Consider the following 26,128-nt stretch of genomic DNA (forward strand, 5'->3'; position numbering starts at 1 on the left):
CCAGCCTATGCTGCAGTTGAATGCATCACATTCATCACAGGGAAGAGCCCATGGTACTACAGGAGGGGCAGAATAGCTCAGCTCACTCTGACAGTCACTGACAAGGGCAGCTGCAGTTATTCTGAACTAAAGAAAAGCCTGAAAGAAGAGGTGAAAGTCAGGCTTTTGGTGGAATAAAAAGAGCTGATGGACAGACTGCATACTAGGACAGGCTTTGCCAGCAGGGGCTTTAACTTTTCAGAATTTAAAAAAACCCAACCAAACCAAGAAACCACAAAGCTCGACAACTGCTTCGTGTGCCAATGTTAGAGTCCAAGTGGCCTGTGGAAGATCAAACTTCAGCTTTCTTAATGTGACATTCTTTCTCTCAGGAGAGAAATTAGACTCTCCAGTAGCTATACCTCCCTGCTGGCTGATTTACAGTTTGTGGCTGGCATTTGTTTCAAGGAAAGCTATTTGTCACTTCTTTTGTCCATGGCAGAGACCTCTCAGTGTAACACAGCAACCTTCAAAATCCATTTTGTCAGCTAATTTGCTCAACCTGAAATCTACTCATGCTACCAGCCTAAAAATCCTTCTGTAGACACTGCAGATTTGCCAGATAAGCCCTGTCAAAACTCACTTGGCAGTTTGGAAGGTTACTGCCACAGCATCTTGCCAAAGCTCCACTTGGCCAAAACTCCTTACATTACATGTGAAAAATCACATTAAAAATCATCAGAATGTCATTTATGCCACTGCTCAGTTGTTCATACACAAACCTCAGCATTTGATCTCATGTTGTCAAGGAAGCTGAAACTATGGATAATTTATGCCATTCAAAATCTTCTGAAAGAGTCATAATTACTATTTACAGATGGGGATTGCACTTACACTCCCAAGCCAAACCATATGCTGGCCACACTTGAGACTTTTCACATTAACCAAGGAACACATTTAAGCAGCAGTTCTTGAAAGCTGATACCGGATTCCATGAAGGGAATAAGGTTTTCCTGCCTATCATCTTGTTCAATCATTTGTAAGTTGCCACAATTCCACACAGACCACAGGTTGCATGATGTGTAGGACAGAGGAATATTAAAATGTGAAGTAACGGCTGCAAAAATTGTTGAAGAGTTTGCTCTTTGCTTCAGGAAAGGCATTAAAAAGGCCTAGACAAAAAAGTTTGTATTCCAGGAATGCTTCAAATAGGAATGAGAGTAACTGTGAAGATGTCTTCACAGGCTGCTTGATGGTGTCCATGGTAATTAATAATGTGTTAGTTCAACCTTAGACACCTGCAGGATAAAAACTGAACAGAGTATAAAATCTATTAAAGGCCCACTAATCTTACAGGTAATTAAAAGTTCTTTTAGTTGAGCTCTAATACAAAGCAGAGTCCTTTTATTGTAGTGTTTCCCACTTTCATTTAAGCTGCCTTTTAAATACAGGTGTGAGCAGAGCTCCAAATGCTGTGATCACAATTTGCATGTCAGAGCTACTGAAATGTTGCTCCAGGGCCACCCCCTCAACGTGGCAGCAATGCCAATTATAAATATGTTCAGCAGGTTTGCTGAACATATTTGGAGGCTGCAGTACAAATAAGTAGAAACCTCTTTCTCAGCTGTCTTCTGTATTACTTTCACATCCTGTTTTAATACCATGCACCTAAAAAGCAAGAATGCCAACTGCATAGGTGAATAAGACATATACTCCTTTTAACTTCCTGCCTTTCTACTCTAATTAATCATCTTCTATCAGAAAAAAGAAAGCAACCAAAACCCAACAACCCCTCTCAGTGGAAATCACATGCATAAATTTTACCCAGTTGGAAGTTATAGTTCCCTAAGCAGCTATATTGTGACCACACTGTTCATATATACCAAGGTGTTAACAGCACACACAGCGATGCAAAATACTACCGATGTGGAAGACAGCCAAGATACAGCTATGCAGGGCCCATAATTTCCCATATCCTGCCTACTGACTGTAAAATAAGATTATTCTCCTCCATCTGGAACTGCCCAGCTCTAAATCACCGCAATTACAGCAATTCATACCACTTCCATGCTTAGTGGGGAGCATCATCATCACTTTTTTCCTATTGAAAAGGCAAACAGCATCTCCCACACTTGGTCTCTGCATCTACTTTCCAGTACATCCATAGTGATATTAAAGTTGTCAAACTATCGTTTCAGCCCCGATCAGCAAGGACCCTAGGGAACTGCAGAGGTCTGCACCCAAACATTTTGCAAAAATCTTACCAATTTGTGTATCTGACGTAATGCTCCTACTTCTCACACTGTTGCAATGTATCTCAAGAGAAGTATTTTTCTAAGCAGTTGCACTTTAACTGTCAGTTCTCCCCTTTTAATCCTCCTTCACCAAGCCAATTATAATTATGGTCCCTTCTTTATGAGCTTTTCTAAGAAGCCGTGACATAATTAACTTCACTCACATGCATTCTTGACACATGTCTTTGGCTCTCTTCTGCTGACTCACTATCTAGCGCTATTCACTTAACTCTACAGCAGGGATTTCTTTCTTTAATACCATTTGTTGATCTTGCATCTTCCCATTCAGGACACTGCCACAGCTCATGCTGTTTTAAGTACTTAACTACAGTCCTGAGATGGTCAGGGGCCTTCAGCAGTTCTTTGATGAGTTGCTACAACCTTGCTGTGAGCAGCACAAATCTAGAACAAGGTGCTCATGATTCCCATACAATAGATGATCAAAATATAGAAATGATTCATGTTTAAAGATAAAATATCCTTATTACACATTGATTTCGTGTTAAACTTCTGGTTTACATAATCCCAATGAGAAACTGGATGGAACTGACATGTAGATTGAGAACGTGAAGCTGTGGGAAGAATATTCTGACACCTGATCATTACCTGAGAAAAGGTGAAGTGCATTTCAAACCATGTACAGGTCCAGCTCATGTGTAGTTCCAGCTTTGCAGTAATGTATTAGTCCTACTGCCATAACACTACCACGTATCATTCTGCATGCTACCACCCTAACAGGATTATCAAAGTTTTCACTAACCCACCATCCATCTCCTCAGATCCTCACAGGATTTCTTCATTTGATTACGCAACAGAAACTCACAGAGCTCCTGAATATCATCTGTGGATAACAGCTGGGTAATGCTAACATCCACTAGGACTGGCATTCCAAGGACTCCCAAGCACACGAAATCCAAAGCCACAGGATACACCAGTAGTCAGCTGTCATAAACAGCATGTCTTGGGTACCCACAGACAGGGACGCATCACTGTGGAAACAAAGCGGGAGCTGAAAAGGAGAATGAAGCTAAAAGACAGTTAATCAAATTTGTATGCCTAAGACTAAAAACACAGACTGTTTGCTTGGGCAACCATACTGCTCCCCTACTGGACCACAATGCTTCAAACAAACCGTAAGAAAAAGGAAAAAATAATAGAAACACATGCTTTCTTCTGAGAAGGCCATTTCCACAATATTTAATTTAAAATGAAAAAAGGATAATATGGCATTACACCAAATTCTGGGCAACACAGCTGTAGCCAAAGAGAGCCTCACACTCTATTCACTGATATCCAGTCTCTATAAATACATAAATTGGCACCTACTCAAGGACACAAGGCCAGGGCTCAGGACTTGGTTTTCTAAAGATATATCCAAACTCACTTTATTATTTGGGGCTGGAACTCACATCTGTCCCTAGGAAAAGAGGAAGAGGATAACAGTAAAACCTTGTGCATGTCTAAGAGAGATTTATTCAAGTACTGTTGCATCAATTTCATGTTTCACAGGGAGACAGTGTTTATGTGGAAACCCATAAGACATTTTTCTTATAGGGGAGCACATGACTTTATTAGTGGGATTCTGCAGACTGAGGCTTATACTCCACTCTAAAATTTATAGCTTAAAAATTCAGCACCACAGTCAAACAAGACCTCACTTCCCTTTAAGGAGGCTCCTTCCAACAAGGCTTCCTGCTTGTGTTCATCTCCTTGACAGCATTCCCTGGAGAAGCAGTGATGCTGAGAGCAGAGGAGATCAGGTGTGTGCTCCACCCAAGCACTCTGCACACCAAGCAATGTGTCCCTGGCATGAGGAAGCCCACGTTTAGAGAGTCTTGGGCACAAGCATTGCTTGCAACTCATCAGCCACCCATCTCCAAAATGAAAGAGCCTGCATGCACCATTTGAGAGATAAGATGTATAGACCCTTGTTTTTTTCTGCACTTCCTGTTTGATTTGGACACAAAGATGCTGTATTGCAATTAAACTGATTTCTTTGAGGGTGAGACCATGCCTCTGCCTGCACTGTTCAGCTGGTACATGAACTGATGTGCGCTCCAGGCATGCCAAACCACTACTGCCTTTGTTCCTCAGACAAGAGGATGCTTATTTGAACAGGACTGAAGTATCACTAGGGACAAACTCCAATCCACTTTAAAGCTAATTGTGGATGAGAAGCCAGCCCTTTGTTCCAAGAAAAGGTCTGCTGAAATAAAATAAATTAACAAGAAGGAAATAAAAGTAAATTCACAAATTACAGCAGTATCTGTGATTTACTTAAAAAAGGCATCCAAATCCAGGGAGTTAAGGGTATTTGTCAGTGAACGTCATTTTCTTGCTATGGAAAGAAAACTAACCACAAAGCCAGCTTCTTTGCTATTGTATCTCATCTCATTCTTCAAGACTTCTTCCTTGTTTTTCTTAATATCCCATTCTTGAGCAACTCGTAGATTTACCCACAATCATCTGGCTGGGGCAGCCACAAGTTGCTCTACTGTCTCAATGGTGAACTGAAGCAAAAATCTATTCAGTCCTAGACTACAGGGCAGCTGCACTGTGAAATACCAGCTAAAACACATCAGGCTACAGTGGCAACTGAGACACAAAGAGAGAAAACCCTGTGGAGAAAAACTGCCACTCCACTGCTTGCAAATGCTGCCCATTCTTTGTTTACTGCTCCCAACACTCTCCTATGGTTATCTAAAAAATAGCTGTAAATGCCCAGTGCCTGCTGCTAACAGGCTGGGCAGAAATTTCCAGCTACAGCCAAAATGAGCTCCTTCTATTGAACATGGAAACAGGAACTGTCACCTCAGCAGAGTTAGAACCTTACCCACAGTCAGTTCACATCAAGGAGCTCTAACTGCTGCAGTCAATCCACAGCCTTACATCACTTGGCTCCCAGACTCCCCCCAGACCTCCACTGGCATGGCCGAAGCAGGGGCAGGCTGAGCTGAGAACTGCCCTGCTCCAGGAACAGGATGCTCTTCTAGACCAGATTTTCCCCCTGAAAACCTGTGTAGGGTTTATTTCTGGCTCTATCCATTGTGTTCACTGATTCCTTTTGCAAACTGCTACCAGCCACTTTACCCCTCTTTGGTTTTGGTTCCTGCATTACCTTTTAATGTTGCCCTTAAAAGGGTGCAACTGATGTATCTAAGGAGCAGAACTGTTTTGTACCAGAACTCAACTACCTACAGAACAATCATTTTAGAGGAATTTCTCCTTTATGTATGATTTACACACATACTATGCACCTCAGCAATTTAGCCTTAAAGGGCTCCAGGTCACCTATCAAGGAAAAGGATAGAATCACAGAATACATTATTGTGCTCCTGCAGCTAAGGTGAAATATCCCATGTTTATATTACATTTCTAACATGAGATAAACAGCTAATGCAAAGGATCTCTAGCACATAGCACTGTACTGTGACTGCCTGAATACCAAACGGATCTTAACCATAAAAGGTACAGCTGTCATTTATAAAATTAACCTTCCTACTTTTTTAGGATTTCCTGCCTTCTAACAAACTATGTGACCATTCACATGATGAGTTCCAAAACTATGTCCAGAAATTACACATCTAGTCATAGTGGTGAAACACAAGAGATACTAAAGAAATTACTCTTTTCAGCTGAAAACACACAGACATACAGAAACTAAAATATGCTTGTTTTAAATAGATTTTTCTAAGAATCCCCACTGGTAGTCTGATAATCTGTTACACAGTTGTAATGAATGCTAACATTTTAAGCTGGCATTTAAATTGGAACATTTCAATTATAGATAAACATTTAGCAGCAAAAAAACAACCACCCCCATCCTTTCATTAGATATTAAGTTTTTGATGTCAGCAGGCAAGAATGTTTTACAAGTAGGAACATCTCAGTTTTCAGGATGACAGTCACTCATCTGAAAAAATCAGTTCCACTTGCTGAAATAAGTTAAATTTGTTTAAATTAATGCAGAGATAGGACAAACAGGAAGGACTTTTTTTGTTAAATGTTTATCTTTGTGCAACAATGTACAATTGTTTTGGGTTCTGGATTACTAAAATTATCACCAAACCACAAAAATCACAGACATATTTTATTTTTTGTATTAAAAACTCTCAAGGTCACATCAGTTCTCATGCAAAACTCAGAAAAATCACTGTATCACTTTGGAGACAACTCACGTGTTCAAACTGAGTTTAGTCGTGCTATACTAGCTGGTGGGCTGGTAAAATCTTGGATGGGGTAAAAAACACATCTGATGAAAAGGACCATTTGATCACTGCTTTGCAGCAGATTAGCAAAGATTACACAGAAGAGCATTTGCTTTACAGTCTTAAGGGCTGGATAAACACAAATGATTTAGACACAGCCAAAAGTGGTGCTTATCTCAAAAGTATGCTTGGAGCTGAGATTAGTAAGCTAAGATCTTTACTCAGTACCAGGCAAAAATTAGGCACACAAAACCAGGATTCATAAGAACGGTATCTCACCTCACCCTTGCCAGCAGAGGAGGTAGAGAATGAGGGAAGATGTGACCCTTTTAGTCTCACACAAGCAGATAACAACTTTCCACTGCATGAACTTGCATTAAGGCCTACACAAAACCTCACAGGGCACCAGTCCTTTTAAATTCTCTGCGCCTTTCATCTAAAAGCCCTGGGCCTTCTATTACTGAGTTGGCATGAGTGAACTTCAGGTCCAATCTCTGCTTGCAGAGAATCTGAATTCCACCTTTCCCCTGCCCTGTCTGCAGGGCATCCTGAGGTGGAGGCACCCCTGGAACTGAAATCCAGGTGCTGCGGGAAAGGTATGACCTGCCAAGACCTGGGGGACCTCTGGGCTGGGAGTAAATAATTTGCTAAGAGAGCCCACCTGAGGCTGTGGTTGCCATGACAAATGATCCTTTTATTAAATACCAGGGTAAATGGGCATATGAACTTGTAAACTTTAATGGCATGGAACTAATGCAAACCCTCAGGCTGCTATTAGTCATGCTTTCATTCCAAATAATTTAAAATTTAACTATTTGGTTTTGTTACTTTCTTTCAGATAGTGAATATCTGATGAAAGGTGTTCAGCTGGCTGAGTAACCACCCTTTGCTGGCATCCCTGCGAGGATCCCATTAGCACAGGAGAGGCACAGCAGCTATCTCAGCAGATATTTGTGTGTACCTGTCAGCAGGCAGTAAGGTTCCAGCTGCACACCTGAAACACATTCTTCCACTCTTCAGCAGCAGCATGGTAGCTAATGCCTCTAAATCTGAGGATTTGCAGCCCCTCCAAGAAACTAAAAACTCACTCTTGTAGCTCCTTGCATCCATATTGACTGTCTGATCCCTGAGATCCTCCTTGGTTTTGCTCTCTGAGGGATTTTGTAGTCTGCAGGCTGACAGGCCAACTGGATGCATTGTACACACACATTTCCCACCAAATGTAAATGTCTAGCTCAGTGAATGTCACCCTTTACTCCAGCCACAGTGTAAAGGGTGTCCTCCCCTACCCTCATCCCATCACTCCATGCCCCTTCACATGCCCCTCTTATTCATTTGCTCTAGGACAGAGGCACTCCTTGTCTTTTCAATATGCTTGGATATATTCGTTCTTTTTGAATGGGCTAGACCTTCTCATTTTTGTCCCAGACTTCTCCTCCTAATGAAAAACGTATCTACTAAAGAGGGAAGGAAAGTTTTGAGCATCCTCCTGCAGGTTCCTATGCCTCCTTGCATTCATGAGAACACCCTGCCTCTATTCACACAGCCCATTTTCACAGGATGACTACATTACCCCCTCTGCATTAGCAAAATTGCTAAATATCCCCTGGAAAAAAAAAATCAGAGCTGGCACATTGTACATTGACCTTTTCTTACAGCCCAATGGAGTGGAGCACACTCAAGCCCTGCTGCCTGTCTTGGTTCTGCCAATATTCATACACCAGGGTGACCTGACTCACCCATGGGACTGGCCTGCCCTTCTTTTAAAAGATTTTTTTCCCTCTGGAGAATGAGCCTTTCCCACAGCTAAGTTCACCTTAACCTTCAAGCACTCAGCTGTAAGAAATGAACGTGCAGACACAGCAGAAGATCTCAGGCTTGAGGTGTTAATGATTGCCACTTACACTGTTTTTTTAGAAGACTTGCCACTTGTGAATATCACAAAGTTAGACCCTGCCCTGCTGTCACCATACCAATACCCCAGATGAGTGCAAGAAAGCTTTCCTGGACCACCTCAGTCTGGAGACACCAACTCTTCTGCCCTGCTGCTCTCAAACAAGGAACTCACATCTCTTGCCTGGACTAACTGTTCTTCCTTTACATCCCTGAAGAAAACAAAGCATGGCTCCTTCCCCACACCTCCTGTCACCCTCATAATCAAACCTTCAGATTAAACTGCTTGGCTCAGACAGAATTCAAACACTGGACTCTTAACCCAGTTTGTGTAACCACAGTGTACCAGCACAGGTGAGGTGAACCCTCCACAGCATCCAAGGTGCTAAGGCTGGAGCATCACATCAGCCATCTAGCAAGAGCAAAACAGCTTCCAGCTGCCTGCCCAGGACCCTGCTGCTGGCTGCAACACCATCCTGACATGGGACAGACTTACCCAAACCTCCTCTTCATGCCTTGTTGAGCTGAATATTCTTTCAGTAAATAAGGAAACTTCCAATTCAGTGATATTTTCATGAGATACCGAGAGAATAAGGCTCACAGAAAAAGGAGGTGACAGCTAAAAAGTCTGTTAGGCAAGATATTTCATTTTTCAAGTGACATTTTATACAAAATGAGATAGCCTACCTTTTCCTTCATTCAAACATCTTAGAGCCCAGCCTAAAAATCATTCTATACCAGTGTCAAAAATCTTACAAATATACATTAAAACAATACCTTAATGTGACAAATTAGCTTTGGGTTTGCTTGCAATGCAAACAGCATAGAGAAGCACTAAAACCAGAAACAGCCTTTGAATTTTGCAGGAGGACATATTTTTCACATTTTATTAGTGGAAAATGAGGTATATTTCTAGCAAGTACTTTGAAAAGCACCTTACCCATAAATTTCTGAGCACCTGTTTAGTAAAGTGGAATGTGAATATCAGTGAAATCCAAGTTAAAAACATGTTGCTATGGAAAATATACTATATAACCATGAAGATCAACTCTAAACTTTTACATTACCAAAAAGTTCAGATGTTACTATTTCCAGATATACACACAGTTTTACACTATCTCCTCCATGGTTTAAGACAGTTTCAAAAATATGTTTAGATAGGCTAGAAAAACTAAACAAATCCACTGGAAGAGAGAATAATAATTTCTTTCTTTTACTGTCTTTTATAACATCTGTTACTGGCAAATAACTTTACACTGTAGTTTTGCCTAAGACCCTGACGTGGATGACACCGGTCTTTCATACACTGAGAAAGCATTAACTTCAGGGGAAAAAAAAGTGTCTGCTGTATTCACCAAATTTAGCAGTCCACAGCTCAGTACTCCTCTTACAGAAAATAAAGACACTCTCATTAATTCCAAGGGGTGAAGGGTTGGTCACGAAAATCCTAAATATGTTTTACTATTAGAATTCATTTTGTTAATAAGCTGGCATGTGAAACCATTTTTTCCGGCTGCTGAAAGCAGCTTGTGGTTTGCTTTTATTCTTTCGAACACAATTAGCAAAGCACTCCAGCAGCTGAATAGAACCATTCATTTGAACAAATTATTCCCTGGCAGGGTTTGGGGGTTCTTCCCCCCTGCCCTCACCCTTAAATCTCCTTGAAACTCTCTCCCATCCTCATGCAGTCAGAAGACACAAAAGACTGCCTGACATTAATCTCGCCTGCCTGTGCCTGAAAAAAGACAAGTGAGAAGGACATTGCTGAATAAGTTAGATTTTCAGCATCATAGCTACAAGACTGAATTGTTCACTTCTCCCAGCCTTATCTTAGCTGGTGTGCAATCCTAATTAAAAGGCTGACGTAAGGAATACACACAGGGAAGAGTCTGGCATGGATGTTATGGATGAGATGATAAACTTTACGAGCACAGCTACCTCCCATGAAGCTTTTGTAGTTAACTGTTGGAGCTAAAAAGGTTGCTCTTGAGTGCATCTTTTCTCCTTTCAGAGGGCTGAAAATGTTAAATAAAACAGAGTTCCCTTTCTAATAGGGAGTAGCATCTTGCTGATCTAATTAATCTACACAGCTCATTCTTTCATTGAGATAACTTTACTGGTAAATCAGGCTCCAGTTCCCTTCTCCCAGTGCTCATTTTCAGGGTGAAAAAGGCTGTGGGTAGGAAAAAACCCATGCATTCACCTTGTGAACAATGCTGTCATGTAGTTAACACAGCAGAAATATTTGTTTAATTAGTTGCATTTTCAGCTTTTAAATGAGAAGAAAAAACAAGCCATGGGTGGTCTGTAACCTCAGAAGAGCAAATATTCCTGGCTGTAAAATCATCTGAGCTCAGAATACTGGGTTGGACATAAAAAAAGCATTTATTGAATCCTAGACCTGAGTCAGGAACAGAAGGTGCATTAAGAACTTCCAAACTGCACCCTACCACCAATTCATTAAGTGTTCAGCATTATTTAATAAAAATGGCTTGTGCATATACTTCAACTGAAACACTGTTTATTCATAAACATTTTTAACTACAGTATGTGTTGGGAATTATTCACACACTCCTTTAGAGACAGTTTTAAATTCTTCCTTCAAGTAATTGCATGCAATTCCCACTGCTGTCTGCCTCAACTAGGCTATAGGTCTGCAAGCAGAGCTTGCCCTGTATTTTGCAATTAAACCAAGGATGTTAGTTGGCTTACAGAGAACAGGACTCCCTGCTGCTAATGTCTTGTTAATGCATTAACATTACAAAAGTAAGAAAACAGCCACCATTTGTATAAAAGCATTAAAGCAATTCTATTGCATGCTTGAAACCCAAATTTGATTAGATTTTTGAAAGCATTCCTCCTTTTTTTTCTTATTTTTTCAGAGAAGTTGATCTTCAGGTAGACACAGAATAAAATGGTCAGACTTTCTATAAACCTACAGGATGTTTCTTGAAAAAACATGAGACACTTGAACGCTGAAATGATGGCTGAGCAGATTTATTTCTTCAGCCCACAGTTCTTTGGGTTACATTAACATGACAGTAACTGCTCTCACACTCAGACTGGTGAACAAGCAAACTAACAATATTTGCTAATGGATTCAGGGGCTGCTGCAATGGGACATTGCAGACAAGGAACATCACCATTGCCCCACATTGTGCAACCCAAACATTTCTAAGACACTTTCTCAGAACATCTCTTTCACTCTTGTTTTCAATGCTGTCTTATTAAAAGGTGCTTAAGGAAGCTTCTTACTCCACAAGAGAGATTTCTGGAGAAGTTGTTTTTTGCACACTTTCCTGCTCCCTCAAAAGGCTTTGGTTCTCCCACCTGCCTCACTTCCAAAGCATAACACTCCTGCAGAAACACTGGAAACTTCTGAGCTGGGAAAGATGTACCCAAAACACGTTTTTCTCTTTTCTTTGTGATCTCACAGCTGGAGATGAAGACAGCCAACACTCTTTGACCTTACTCCTCCAAGAGCCGTATGTGTTCTGCATCTGGCAGTGGGACAGCTGCTGCTTTAGGACTTTGCCCTTTCTGTCTCCCTTATCTTTCCTTCTGTCATCTGCTTATTTTCCATTTTTATTATATTCTTTTTTGGTAGATAATAATGCCTTTAGGATTAGTGCTGGCAAGAGGCCAGGACAAAATGGCAGCACTAATGATTTTTGTTTGAGTTAGGGTCACTGTGAGATAATTTAGACCATGGGCCTGGGGCCCCATTTTCCCATGACATTGGAAAAATCCACACAGAAAAGCAGACACACTGAATGCTTCAAATCCAAACCTCCCTAAGCGTCTCCTCTTGGGACACAGCTTGCAGAAAAGAATGAGGACTATATTTCAACACCCGTGCATATGACTTGAGATGGCCTGTACTATTGATTATCTTTCTACATAGTTTTTGTTTTCAGGAGCAGAATCCAGCAGAGCAACATCCATCTCTGTCCCTTCCTACTCACTCAGCTCAAGGACTTTTCCTTCCCAATTTTCGCATGGAGGACACAGCTTTTCCTAATGCATACCCAGGACACTTTTTTCCCATGTTGCCAAAGAAAGCACACTTAATGGGTGCCCACTACGCAGAAATTTTTCAGAGGGGAAGGAATTGGCCTTCAGTCTAGCTTTTTATTTTTCCCCACAAGTTTTCAGAATGCTTTTTCTTTCTTAATCCTTAAGGCTGCCCCAAAATGTTTCTCCTCTGAATAGGGCAGCAGGACAATCAGTTAAGGGAATATGATGCATGTCTTTTCCACTGTCTAAAGTGGGGAAATGTATAATTAATCATAAACGATGCAAAGCAAACCAGAAAGTTGAAGTTCACACACTGTTAATGAAGGAACACAGCTATGGGTTTTTTTGCTATACTCAACCAGAAGCTAACTTGCTCAGAGACATTTTATTTTACTATTGTTAGAAGGCTGTGAAAAAGCAGGTAGGGGAGGCTCCGTTGAGGTCTATTTTATTTAAGCATCCATCTAATACCAGGATACACTACATTTGAAATCAAACCGCCTTCTCCCATAGCCATGACTTGTATCTCCTCTACAGAGAGCTCCAGATCCCAGTGGCCTCCACCATGGACGTTGCCTGTGAGCCAAGGGCTGATGTTTTAGATGGCAGGATTCTGTGGTAGGTGTACACAGATCATAAGATGCTCCCTGTGTCCCATCAAGAACAGACTGGGAAGCAAGAAGCCAAATGAGAAAGGAAGAACAGGAAGAGGAGTAGGGGAAGCAGGAGGAGGCTTATGCAGCTTGCCTGGCCCTAACAAAGGCTTGTGGTTTTGTGTGGAGGAGTGCTTGGAACAAGGTGAAGGACCTTGGATCACAGGTGAAAATGGGACACAGGGAGAGGCAGCCCTTAGAGCCACACAGAAGGTGGTCAAGGATGAGACGGTAGGAAGCCAGCCCCTGTTGCTGGTCCAGGACAGCCGGGAGCACTGACAGCACACACAGGAGCCATGCGGTGAGGAGTGACAACAGAGGACTTCTGGCAGTGGGTGTGCAGCTGTGAGGGAGTCTCCCCAGCAAACACATCAGCCTGCAAAATCTCCCCCATGCTGGCACAGGGGAATTTGCTCTCCCCTAGATCCAGTCCTGGTTGACAGGATACAAGCCCAGAACAGGGCTTGTATCTATGCAGCCCTAGACAACACTGCCCCCACCCCAAAGAAGAGAAAAACATCCTTTTGCCTGCCTCCAAACTGCCCACAGACAGCACCCTGAGCTCTCAGCAGTATGAGGCTTTTCTCATTTGGGGAGATGTCACACTGCCCAGACTAAAAGAAAACACAACACTGCAGATGAATGAATGGATGTGAAGTATTTAAAATCACATTTCTCACCAACCACAGCCAAAGGCACATAGAAGGTTTTCAAAGGACATAGCCTCCTAAGTGAAATCTGCAAAAGGACACATGGAGAGAAAAGGGAGCAACAGCACAAAATAAAGTCCCATGGCCTTCTTCAGAACTCATTCAGCAGGTTCTTCAGAGCAGCACCTTGAAACTGTGAGGTGGGGTTTCTCCACTAACCCAAGACAAAACATGCCAACAAAAGACTAAGACTAGATTTTGAAAGTATCACAGGAATCATGTAAACCATTGTTGTGATTCAAATTTAACATTTTGGGTAAAATATTTTAATGAAACACATTAAAGTTCTAAGAAGCACACATTTTCTAAAGGTAGACAAAGTTATACAATAAACTGCAGGAAAGGTTTTTTCTTTAACAGAACATTCAAGCACAAGGTGATAAACTAAACTTGGACACAATGCTTAAAGCAAAAGGGATGAGATGGAAGTCTAGGTGAAAGCTGGAAAATTAAGGGTTTGGGTTGCTTTCTTGAGTTTCAGGCTCTCATTTCCTGCAGCTAAAGACTGACCAAACTCTCTTCAAGCCTCTTTTCTTTATAAGACTATTTGGAAAGTTGACACTGCACCATGGAGAAGGCTGACTGTCTGGGAAGTACTTGTATCAGCATGCAGAAATCCCTGCAGGTACATGCTATACATTTTTGCTTCTACAGATGACTTTTCTATGAAAATGCATAATGAACTAGTTTAGCATTAGCTCAGCGCTAGCTCAAAAGCAATTTTCAAAGGCATTTTCCTCCAACATTTTGAAAGGTTAAAAAAAGGCATAGTTTCCCATGTCCACCTCTGGAAGACACTGGTGTTCCTCAAGGCTTAAAGCAACTTGCGAGGACTGTTGATATTCTAGACAGTTCAAAATAAAAACAGCAACTACTTAAATATTATTTTCTTTTTCTTAAATATTCTTAAAAATTTCTTTTCTCACTCACATCAGGAATGACTTCATTGTATGCAATACAGGTAGTGTAACTTTCTGAGATGGGATTCTAAAAAATAAATTTAATTATTGGGAGAAAACAAAAAAGAAGGCTGTATTTTTTGCCTGTTAGCAAGACTTACTGGTGGTAGAGTGAGAGACACCTGCCTTTGCCCAACCTTTCTGCTGATGAACTAAGAAATGAGCACAGGACAATTGGTCATGGATGTTGGCGCACAGATATAGCGCACCTAGACCAAGCCTATCCTTGTAATTTGCAGTATTCACAAAAAAAATTAATTATATGTGCAACAGCACATTTTTGCAACCCAGCCCAGGTGATTCTGTCCTGGTAAGGTCTCACTGCCACTTCTGCTTTAATTAGAACCACGTTTTTCAAGGTGCTATGATCTGAAGACTGTCATCAAGTACTTACATAGTCATCTTCATGAAGACCTTGCTTCTGAACAGAACTTTTCACCTCCAGGGAAAACTTCTCAAACTCAGGCTTCACAGTCCTCAGCAGAGTGACTGTTTGGAGGTATGAGTATGCTTTCTTGGCTTCAAGGTCATGTTTGTCTCCTCTTCTCCAAGAGCCATTTCCTACAGAGGGAAACAAGCACATTTCCAAACTAGGTACCATTATGGGATTCCTCCCCCAAAGTCCCCTTTTCTGATCATTGGAGAGTTACCAAAGAGAGAGAGTACAAAGGAGAACAGACCCTTCTTTAAGGTGTGTGAGGAATAACTAAGAAGTAAATGTGCACACCAAAGGACAACTTTACTCCCACACTGTTTTTGCTTATTTTAAAAGGATGGAATAAATCCTAAGTGCGAGATTTGGCATCTTGGAGCCAAACACATATGCCAGATCTCAAATGCAGAGATATTTAAGCTAGAAAAAGTGAGGGAGGATTCATGCAAGAAGTTTGTTACATGTCACTCCTCTTGGACTGTCAGAAAGGCACCAGTAAAGTCAAGAGCATGATCATCACCCCAAATGGGAGGCAGATGGTGCAGCTCTCCCACTGTGGTCAAGGACAAATCCATGTGTGCCACTGCTGCCAGACCAGCCCTGTTTTTAATACGAAAGGAATACATACAAATAAAAAGGAATTCTGCGCCTACGCTGTATTTACACGTGTTTTGTGTCACAGCAAGGGAACAATTTAACTCAGACCACTCACTCAGTAAAGAAACCACATTTATAAAAAGCAGGATAGCTGATTGGTTGTTTAGTAGAAAAGAAGTCCTTACAAACATGCCCTGGCCTTATCAGGCCCTGAGATCCTGATCCAAAGCTTCAGAAGGTCAGTGGAAAGGCTCATGTTGCTTGGGAGCAGGTTTTGTGCTATTTGATGTAAATGATAACTAAAAAAGGCTAGAGGGAACAGTGGTAGCCCTAAGCAGTGAGCCTTTAAATGTTTACAAGTAATTAAAAGCTAGACAGCCTTTATTTTTTGAACAACAGCAACAAACTCCATTATGGCTAAATGAGCCAAGACAAAACTAATGCTAAACTCCCAAGGTGACCTGGAGGCACACAGGAACCTGAAATCAGAGAGGATGTGGTTATTTCGCTTGGGTTGAGGACCATATTGTCATTGTGTCATTGGACAAGGAGAACCAAGTTGTAGAGATGCTAAGGGAGATGGACTAAAGGTAAAAAACCCATGGTACTCCCTGCACAGTGCTTCCCAGCTGCATCACACAGCTGCAAGAACAAGTTCTTGGACCTGAAGCAGGTAAACAGAGCTTGCTTTTTCTCCTCCCAGCACGGCTGCTGGGACTTAACAGGAGATTTGCTCTGCTTCCTCAGAGAACACAAAGGAAGGAGTAAAGGCCCTGCACTTCTCTGGGGAATAAGCCCTTTCTCCTGTAGTTTTTGGGTCCAGGACAGCTCCTGTCAGTCCCCACACAAGGCAGGAGACACAGGAGCACCTTTTCCACATCTCTTGTCCACCCTCGGAAAGCCTTTTACCACAGCCCAGCACCACCTAGGACTGTAATCTTTAGTCACAGCAGGAACTTTGCTATTTTTTTAAAGTGATTTTTTTTTTTGTTTTTTTAGGAAGGCACTCTATATACACATGCCTTGGTTGAGGGATTTATTTCTCAATACAAGGTCAAAATCACACAGAACCATATTTATCACACCCAGTGGAGACACTGGATAGCAGTGTCTGGTTTGGCCACTCACCCCTGCAGTGCCTGCACCTGACCACTTCACTGCTTTCAAAGAGAAGGAAATGCACATCTGGCAGTTGTAAGCCAGCACATTTTGCTACCTTCCCCAAAAGAGAGTACAAGCCTTGCAGAAGCTTCAAAGCTGAACAGCTTCTGCCCCAGCTGGGCACCTGCATTTTGGAAATGCTGGATTCAAGGAGTACAGCAGAGACTACAGCATGGAGGGCTTAGTGATAGCTTTGCATTTGCAAAAGGACATAGCTAAAAAGCATGAGATTAGAGACATATTAAGAAAGGTGGTGGTAGTGCTTAGCAGAATGTAACTCTTAGTCCTGGAAACTAGGAGTTTAAATCCCAACTTTAAATCCCAACACTGGGACTGGGGAAGGTTCACTTGCATAACAGTGTTCCTAGAATAATTTACATATTTAAATTCCTTCACGGAGTATTTTGTGGGAGGTCATCTTGTTACAATACTTGTGTACAATTATTGCAGTCTTGGCATTTAATAAGCCTGGTCTTCTGAAAAATTAGAACTATTCAAAACAGAGGGCAACAACAAACTGCAATAAAGTCATCTGAACACAAAGACAGTGCCAATTGCCCAATCACACCCACTCTTAGGTTTTATGAAATACAAAACCTAGTATCTCCAGGCACTGGGAACAAGGATTTTTGGGAGAATTTCTTTTCTCTACGCTTCTCTTGTGTTTGCTTTTTACATGCAATGACCATCTGTACAAAAGTCAACTTCTGATGCACAGTCATTTCCCACTACATGGGAAACAGCTCCACAAGCAGAAAATTAGTTTAAAACAAATGTCAGGAAATGCCACATTGTAACTACAACTACACTAAATCAGAAGCCAGAGATTTTTCATCCCTCAGAAAAGCTACAAGAAGAATGGACTACCTGTGATGCAAAGGAAGGTGGCAATGAGGCTTTGATCTTGATCTACTTCATGTTTTAGATATTTGAATGATTTACTTCTTACCTGGCAAAATTTGGCATTCTTTAGCTAATCTTGATATATGTAGCAGAATCTGTACTTCTGTACATATCTAGATCTCTGAATTTCTACAGTTACATACCTTCATTATACAGTGTGTCACACAGCACTGTTTACTGTGAAATGATTTCAGGGGTAGTAGATGAGTAACAGAAAGCTTGTGCAAAAGAACTTCCAGTTAACAGATTAATTTAAAAAAAAATTATGCTTTTTAAAATTCAGTTGTTTCTGTTGGTCAGCCGTTGCAGCTTTAAGAAAGAAAACCCCCACATTTTGCCTTTTTCTCAACTTCCACTTGGTTACTAACTTGAAATGAATTTGTTATTGTAGTGGATTAGTTAAAGTAGTCTGCATGGAGGAAATTATTTTCTCTACATCTGCAAAAGAATCTGCTCCTTTTAAGAGCCACATTATACTTCAACAAAACCTGCCCCAGCTTCAGCCATCTGATGTTTGATCTCAGCAAACACATAGCTCCAATATTACTTTGAATTTAGGTCAGACAGCTGCACCAGCTGAGAGCAGGTATAGTCCCTGCCATGCACTGAGGTAACATGCAGTTACAATTATATTTTGGCATACGGGTATATTAGGTATATTTCAAAAAGAAAATACATTTAATTTACAATTTGAAGTAATATTTTAGTTTGACAAAAATGACTCATTTTACTTATGGGTGTAAACAGCCACTTTTATTCACTCTGTTTTAGAAAATTTGGACTGTCTGTGTCCCATCCAGTGTTTCCCTTTAACACAGCATGGCTGAATATTTTTGCAGACAGAGTCTGTGATCAAAAGATAAATAAATTAGATGAGTAGATGTCCCAGCACAGAGGTGATTTCTGGAGGCCCAAATCCTGCAGCTGCCCACAATGGTGGCTGTTGCTAATTACTCCTTCCAGCCATCTGCTCAGCGGACAGGTCACCAGGCTGCCAGGAATGCCCCTGCCCTGAGAGCTGGCAGCCACAAGGCTGGGAATCGTGTAAGTCACCTAGACCTGAGCATGCACACTGCAGAATGGGGTACCCACACCATAACCAATGTCTCTGTCTGGTGCTACTTCCCCAAAAAGTAATCACTGTAGCATATTTAGCATCTTGTTACCCACCCAGTAGCAACTATAGGCACAAGGTCAGTTTTATTTCCTGCAACACCATGGCCCAAGTGGAAGATAACTGCAACAACAGGGAGAAACAGTGGTGTTTTCTGGGACTCAGTGCTGCGTGTTTTGAGGCTAAAAAAATCTAAAAATACTACCAAGCTTACAAAAGACTTTGCAACACACTTGGGCAAGAAAAACATTACCATATGATGAGCTGTTGAAGAGTTCAATATTGAAGAAAGCATAGTCCCCATTGGTCATTCCTTGCCGATGAGCAGCCAACATGATGTTCCTGATAGTGTCACCGCTGGCACACATGATTACAACTGAAAAAAAAATGAGAAATACAGATAAGAAGCAGCTCAAGAACTTCAGAGAACAGCATGTGAAGCAAGAATGCTGCCAGAGACACTGACCCCAGCTGTCCTCACAGTTTTGCAACAAACATGAAAACACAGATTGCAAACAAAGATGATTCCCTAAAGAGCTGACAAGACAGGTAGTGAACACAGAAAGGCTTCCTCTTTCCTTGTCTCCTCTGAAGATAATTAAATAGATCCTTTGTGTGATCTGGATTTATACCCCTGCAGAATGTTGTAAGTTCTGGCTCCAAATTCCTTTACCTACAGAAATTTGTAGACTAGACCACAATCACAAGCTTCTGTTGTTATTTCTAAGCAGACATAAGACAAAGATGGAGATACCATGACTTACCATTTCAGTTTCCATTCCATTGAACAGTTTGATGTAGACTGAACTTGCCTACACCTCAGCTACCTAATATTTAGGTACCTGGCCTAGATTTTGCTGCCTCTCTGCACTTCAGGAAGAGCAGCACCTGTGCAGCATGGACAGTGGTATGAATTTTTCCAGAAATGACTTCCTTCCTCTCCAGACACCATGCAATATGCCTAGGCAACAACCTGTGATGGGATGCCTAATGTTAATAAATGGAAAAACCAAGCACCATTTTATAAGCATGAAGATTAAAGGTGGGTACAAACACCGCAGAGCCCCATTTATCATGGGCCAATAGCTAAGCAGAGGCTCTGCTGCTACGATGAGACCTACAAGCCCACAGGTGTGTCCCTGTGTGGGCACCGTGACCCTCACTGTGATGATTGTGGTTGCTGGGTCTCTTCCCAGATCTGCTGGGCAGGGGGACTACTGTCCTTGCTATTCCTTCTGCAGAAGGAAAGGAGAAGTGAGGTCTACAGGTGAGGTCTTCAACATCAGGGGGAAAGCTCCCACATGGAGCAAGTTACACTACAAGCTTTTACACCGGATTACAAGACTACAGGTATGAAGATCCTGATATCAGAGCAAAGTATTTTATCAGAGTGTGCTTCAGGAGTGTATCCTAAAGCAGAGACATAAGAGATCTTGTCAGAATGGTGATTCAAAACCAACTGCACGCACATTTCCAAGAACGCCGTCACGCATGGCAGGACTCAAAAGCTGCAATAATGTACGCAAATATTTTCAACCCAACAATAAAAATGAATCAAAACCACATTCGGCTCTTCTGGGTGGAAGTGTTTTCTATTATAAGAAATGAAAACGCCAAACAGGCCAAATCTTTTCGCACACAATGAATCTTCTCCCATCGCCTTTCTGGTTGGATGCCATCACAGGCATAAACCTCCAGATGTGCCGCAGGGGTGAGTCATATTCAGTACAACCCCACGCTTCAGGAGAATTATACCATGCATAGCTCTGTCCTACTGATTATGGCAGAGTAATATAATAATTTCCAGAGCAACAGAGCAAGACATATTTCATGATCATTGTGAAGTATATTAGCATGAAGGAAAACGAACAAGAAAAAAATTTTCTTACAATAAAATTTGGACCAAATATTTTCCAGATGAACATCAGGAATGAATTTGTCTCACTCTTCTTAATTTCAGTATAGGTGAGAGATTTCCTTTTGAAATGTTTCCTTGCTGCCCTCCCAATTCTTCCTTGACTCTGCCTTTGTAATTCACTTCTATCATAAAATTGTAATCTGTAGATGGAATGAAAGGGATTCCCACAACACCAATAAAAGACTTTGAGCAAAAGGAATAAAAGAAAGAGAGTGTGTGGGGAACTACTTTAACATACATTAAATCATATTTTGTAAGCCTCTAAAGGAATGTAAGGGAAGTAATATTAACCGTTTGGAAGGGGTTTCTAACTCAGCAGGAAAGCAAAGATTACATATTTCAAGATTCTGAAACAAATAAGCTATGGATATGTTTCTCACAATTTTCCAAAAATGTAAATTATGTATTTAATCTGCATCTGTACCTTACCATTGTGTACATACAAATGTGATGTACAAACCCATACAAAATACCTTCCCTCCACCATAATACACACAGACCCCAGTAATTCTAATACTAATATGCTGAATTTATTGACTAGGATTATTGACTCATCCTTAAAATACTTTAGAGTTTAATTCCAGTTTAAAGGAATAAGTGTTCCCTTTGCTACACACATCTTTTGGATTATACGCTTATACATTAAGCACAAGCCTGCATTTGTGAACCTTACAGCAAGCCTGAGCCTACAACATGAACTCTGCAGCAGGCTTACCTGAGCCTGTAAGAAAGCCTGAACTACTCAAACTAATCAAACAAATTGTAGACAAGCACTTAACTTTAACTATCATATTTTCATCATTATTTTTTGTGGCTCCAAGACTTCAGTCATTTCACACAGCTCCAGGGACTGAACACGCAGTCCCTGGTACACAGGGGTGAATGGCAGAGTGGGTGTCTTTCTCCCAGGCATCTGAGAGATCAGTGCAAACCCCCTGCCAGCAGCAACCTAACCCCTGGGGCCAACCTCTGTCCTGCTTCCCACAGGACAGCTGGTGGAGCAGTTTCTGTCTCAGCTCTGAGAGAGTTTCAAGCAAGAATCCCATATCTGCTCAAAAGCCCACTCCCAGTCAGTCAGGGAGTTCAGTGAAGGCTGACCAGTCAGGTGGGACCCCAAACAGCAGCAGTCTTTGAAAGTTAGAGAAGGTGAGACTTAGAGCCAAGGACAGCGTCACAGCAGGTGTGACACAGGAGTCATTAAAAACTGGAAACCAACCAAGCAAAAATATTTCTAGAAAGTGCTCTGGACAGTGTGCTGCTGCCCAAAACTCCTGCTGCCCTGCTGGGGGGATTTCCAGTGAATCCCCCGAACAAATGAAGACTTTGACTGATCTTCTGACCTCCTCTGGTGCACCCACCACATGGTGTAGGACTCTTAAAATATTGTGGTAACCTGAAAAATGCCACGAGCAGCAGGGCCAAAGGAATCTGCCAGGTGAGTCCTGCAGTGAGTCTTTAAGGTCAGAAAGGCACAAGTGGAAGCTGGAGGGCCCCACTTGAGTGGCAGGAGTCACAGAACAAATAAAGAGGTGAGAAGGAAGGAGGGACCCCACAGGGCACAATGGGGAGAAAGGAGAGGTCTGCTTCTGTTCAGTCATTTGAAAGCTGCAAGAATTGTGAAAGATCAAATGTCTCAGCTCAGCATAGCATTTCAGACCAGGATGAAAGCAAGTTCTCTTCCCTGACTCTCAGCATGGTGTGAAGAGTGGGGCTGGGGTGAACACTTGTCTTTTCCTACTGTAAGCATGCTGTAATGCTCTCAGCATCAGGAAAGCCACACACACACACTTGACAAGCATCTTTCCCCACACTGTGGTTTCCTCCAGCACTGACACATTTATTTCTCTGCATTCATTATATTTTCCCAAATGATACTTAAAAGGAAAGCTCTATGTAAAGCACCTGCTTCAGTGAATAGGGAATTAAAAGCCCTAAACTGTTAGACCTCAGTTATCTCACACACTCTGGCATGTTAATGATTTCACAGCAGCGTAACATCAGCAGTGCAAGGCTGCTCCATCCACAGCCTATACCACCATAATACCACTTCTGTCGGCCACACACAGCATGATCTTTATCTGTCCAATTCTGATGCTATTTTAACATTCTACCACAAGATATGTAAGAATTGTACAAAGGGCTTTGTACATCCATGGTTTTCTTGGAAAATACCTAAGGACTTTAAGTTCACCCTCCAGTTCACTCCTGGAACACATATTTTCCTTTTGCATGATTTACTGGGGAAGTCTGCGGCTGGTAAAACCCTCTAACTGGAAAAGTGCTTCTGATAAGCCCATATATCCACACATCACTAGGCAATATCTCACTTTAAAACACATCTACCTACAAAACTGCACGTTCCAAAGCACTTTGCTTTGCTGCTCCACTATGCAAAGTCTGTTCATCCAGCCCAGACATGACTGTCCCAGATATTCTACAAGCCATTTATCTCCACGGTGTCTTGCTAACTGTTGGTGACAATATCACGGCATTCACTCAGGTGTCTTGCATGCACACATTCCCTGAAATTGCCATTTCCCCTAAATGAATCTATTATTGACGAGGTACTGGACAAGGCTCCCAATAGCTGAAGTCGTGAAAAAGTCTCCCGCGGCCAGGCACAGCCTGGCGGGAGAGGAAAACATGTTTGTTTAGTCCCTGAACTTATACAGTGTCACTGCAAAAATCTCTAGAGAGTAAGCAACAGATTTGCTGCCCTGCAGACGTGGATAATTTGGGGTAAACCAGACCGCCAGAAGAAAGCTGATTTCTTACCATGCCACAAAGCCCTCCTGAGGGGGTCCCCTAGGGCAAACCGCTCTCTCCGCCGTCGGGAGGCAAACTCTACCTCAGCGGGCAGAGCTTTCACTCCGGGCTGCTGTTCCCATCCGTCGGAGGATGCCTGGCCCGGGGCTGCCGTCGCAGCACGGCAGTGGGCTTCCCCACGGGCATGGATGAGCCGTGACTCTTCCCCTCCCGCATATCATTCCCTCCGCCGGATTCCCACCGCCCCAGCCGCCACCGAACGCCACGGAGGAGCCCTGCCGGGCACTCCGCCTCCACTCACCCCTCTCTCCCGTCTGGAGGGCGCGGACGACGTCGTCGATGTCGAGGTGCCGGCTGGTCTCGTCGAAGCTGTGCACGGCCATGTGGAAAGCCTCCTCCTGGAAGACCACATGGACGCCCTCCATGGCGAAGTAGCAGCTGCGCTCGGGGTTGCTGTCGCTGTAGAGCAGCGTGGCCCGGTTCCACTGGTGGTGGCGGAAAAGGGCCAGCAGCATCTCTCCCATCTTGGCGTAGGCGGGCGCGACGCGGGTGAGGTGCGAGTACTCGCCGCCCTTGGCGCCGAAGCCGGCGGCCAGCGCGCCCGCCGACAGCATCGGCACGTCCCAGTGCGCGGCCAGCCGCGCCACCGGCGCCGCCGCGTACTCGCACACCGGCCCCAGGAGCAGGTCGGGGCGGCGGCGCTGCAGGGCCACCATGTCCACCAGGCTGAAGAGGGCGCGGTTGCCGCACGCCGAGTCCTCGTAGGTGAGCTGGAAGGCGTAGCCGGGCGGCAGACCCGCGCCGCTCTCCCGCAGGCTCCGCACCGCGTACTCGATGGCCGGCCGCACCCGCCCTAGCGAGAAGAGGTAGGCGTCGTCCTGCGGCAGCAGCACCAGCACCCGGATCAGCTTCTCCTCCTCCTCCTCGCCCGCGAGGCCGCCGCCCAGCGCCGCCCGCGCCGCCAGCACGCAGCAGAGGCTGCCGAGCAGCCAGGGCGGCATCGCGCCCGCCCCCCCGGAGACGCCCGAGCTCCGGCAAACTTTTCGCCCCCCCCTTCCCCGCCCGCCTCGAAATTGTTCGGTCGTGCTTTATTTCTCAGGTGTTTGGCGGATTCACAACCTGCCCCTCCCCACCCCGCTGGCGGGTCACGGACGGAGCATCTCAGCTGTGCTTTTCTCGTTCTCTTATAGATGGACGACAATTACTAGATCACTTTCCCCCCCACGCCGGATCCCCCCGCGGGGCTGCCGGGCTGCGCCCTCCCCGCTTAAGTAGCGCGGGAGCGGCGGCGGCGTCTCCGCACGCCCGGCGCGGCGCGGCCGGGTTTGTGCGCAGGGAGGAGCCGGCCCGGGCGCTCCCTCCCGCCCGCCCCCTCCCTGCGGCCCCCCCGCCCCACACACCTCCGCGGGCGCGCGGGGGGTGTCCTTATCTACATCATACATCTAACACTGATGTGTGTGTTTCGCCTACCTTCCTGCTCGGCTGCTGCTCTCCCTTGCCAAGCGAGTCCCTGCAGTCGGGCCCGGGGAGTAAAGGAGCCCGTTGCACTTCCATTTATTTTCTTAAATATTTTTGGGGGTTGTTACAGAACGCTTAACTGCTTGAGGAAGGCTTTTGAGGCACCCCGAGGGCTCAGGGGTTCGGCGCTCGGCAGGGCTGGGGCATTTGGGTCAGGAGGGGTTGCAGCATCAGTACCAGGGGATGCAGGCGGCAGCCTGAAGGGCGCTGCGGGAGGGCACAAGCAGGGCTGCCCTGCTCCCATCTCTTCACCCGGAAAGGTGCCCATGCACAGCATAAGCCTACGGAGAAGTTGACAGTGTGGATGTGTGGCCCCTGCCTGTATCCCTTTGGGATCTTTCTGAGCCCCCCATGCCAATAAGATCTGGATGCCCGGTTTTGTCATTTCCCACTGTGTTGAGAGACACAGTTTCGTGCCCCAAGCAACAGAAGTTAACATCAGTGAAGGAGAGATGTGAGCTTATTTTACTGGGAAAAAAAGAACTTTTGGAATTACTGGGACAACACTGCCTAGTCCTAAGAGCATCTCTATTCGGTTCTACTCACTGGCCTACAACTGCTATGTTTCAGATTTTGTTAGCCTTTTCTGGAAAAAAAGTGATGTGAAATGTGCAAGATGTTTTGTGAAAGAGGCTTTGGAACACCTGATGCTTTTTGATTGCAACAGCCTAAAGGATGGCGCTCTGTGGAGCTTTGTGTGCCCTGAAACAGCATGCATCTTGAAAGCCAGAGCAGGGCTGCATATTTTGATGTTTTATGGTTGCTAAAGAGTGCCAGGTTTGTGTTTGAAAGGGGAGAGAACTGCTCCTGGCTTTACAGAAGGGGTTTGTTTAGTTCAGTACAGAGGTCGTTGTCAGGGCAGTATGTGTAAACTTAACTTTTGTTGCTGCCTTTGCTGTGCAGGCTGTGAATGGGAAACCTGCACTCCTGTGGTGACCATTTGCTCACCTTTAAGATGCCTCAATTAAATAAAGCAAGCTCAAAGCGCTTGTGCAATTACAATCG

At 43.6% G+C, this 26,128-nt stretch overlaps 1 protein-coding gene across 3 annotated transcripts in view; it reads right to left on the reverse strand.

Moving 5' to 3' along the window:
- The window catches only part of NPR3 (natriuretic peptide receptor 3), a 42,217-nt gene extending 17,296 nt beyond the window's left edge, over positions 1–24,921 (reverse strand). For 2 of the 3 annotated variants that reach the window (XM_038123838.1, XM_038123837.1), the window contains exons 1-3: positions 23,907–24,920; positions 19,175–19,297; positions 15,108–15,274 (exon numbers count right to left, since the gene is read on the reverse strand). In XM_038123838.1, coding sequence (XP_037979766.1) covers positions 15,108–15,274; positions 19,175–19,297; positions 23,907–24,606 — 990 coding nt within the window. In that variant the 5' untranslated portion in view covers positions 24,607–24,920. Of the gene's footprint in view, positions 1–15,107; positions 15,275–19,174; positions 19,298–23,906 lie in introns of all 3 variants that reach the window. The other variant, XM_038123839.1, reaches the window with a different exon arrangement.
- Positions 24,922–26,128: the final 1,207 nt, after the last annotated feature.

The sequence above is a fragment of the Motacilla alba genome, chromosome Z (assembly GCF_015832195.1).
Source record: "Motacilla alba alba isolate MOTALB_02 chromosome Z, Motacilla_alba_V1.0_pri, whole genome shotgun sequence".
NCBI classification, from domain to species: Eukaryota; Metazoa; Chordata; class Aves; order Passeriformes; family Motacillidae; genus Motacilla; species Motacilla alba.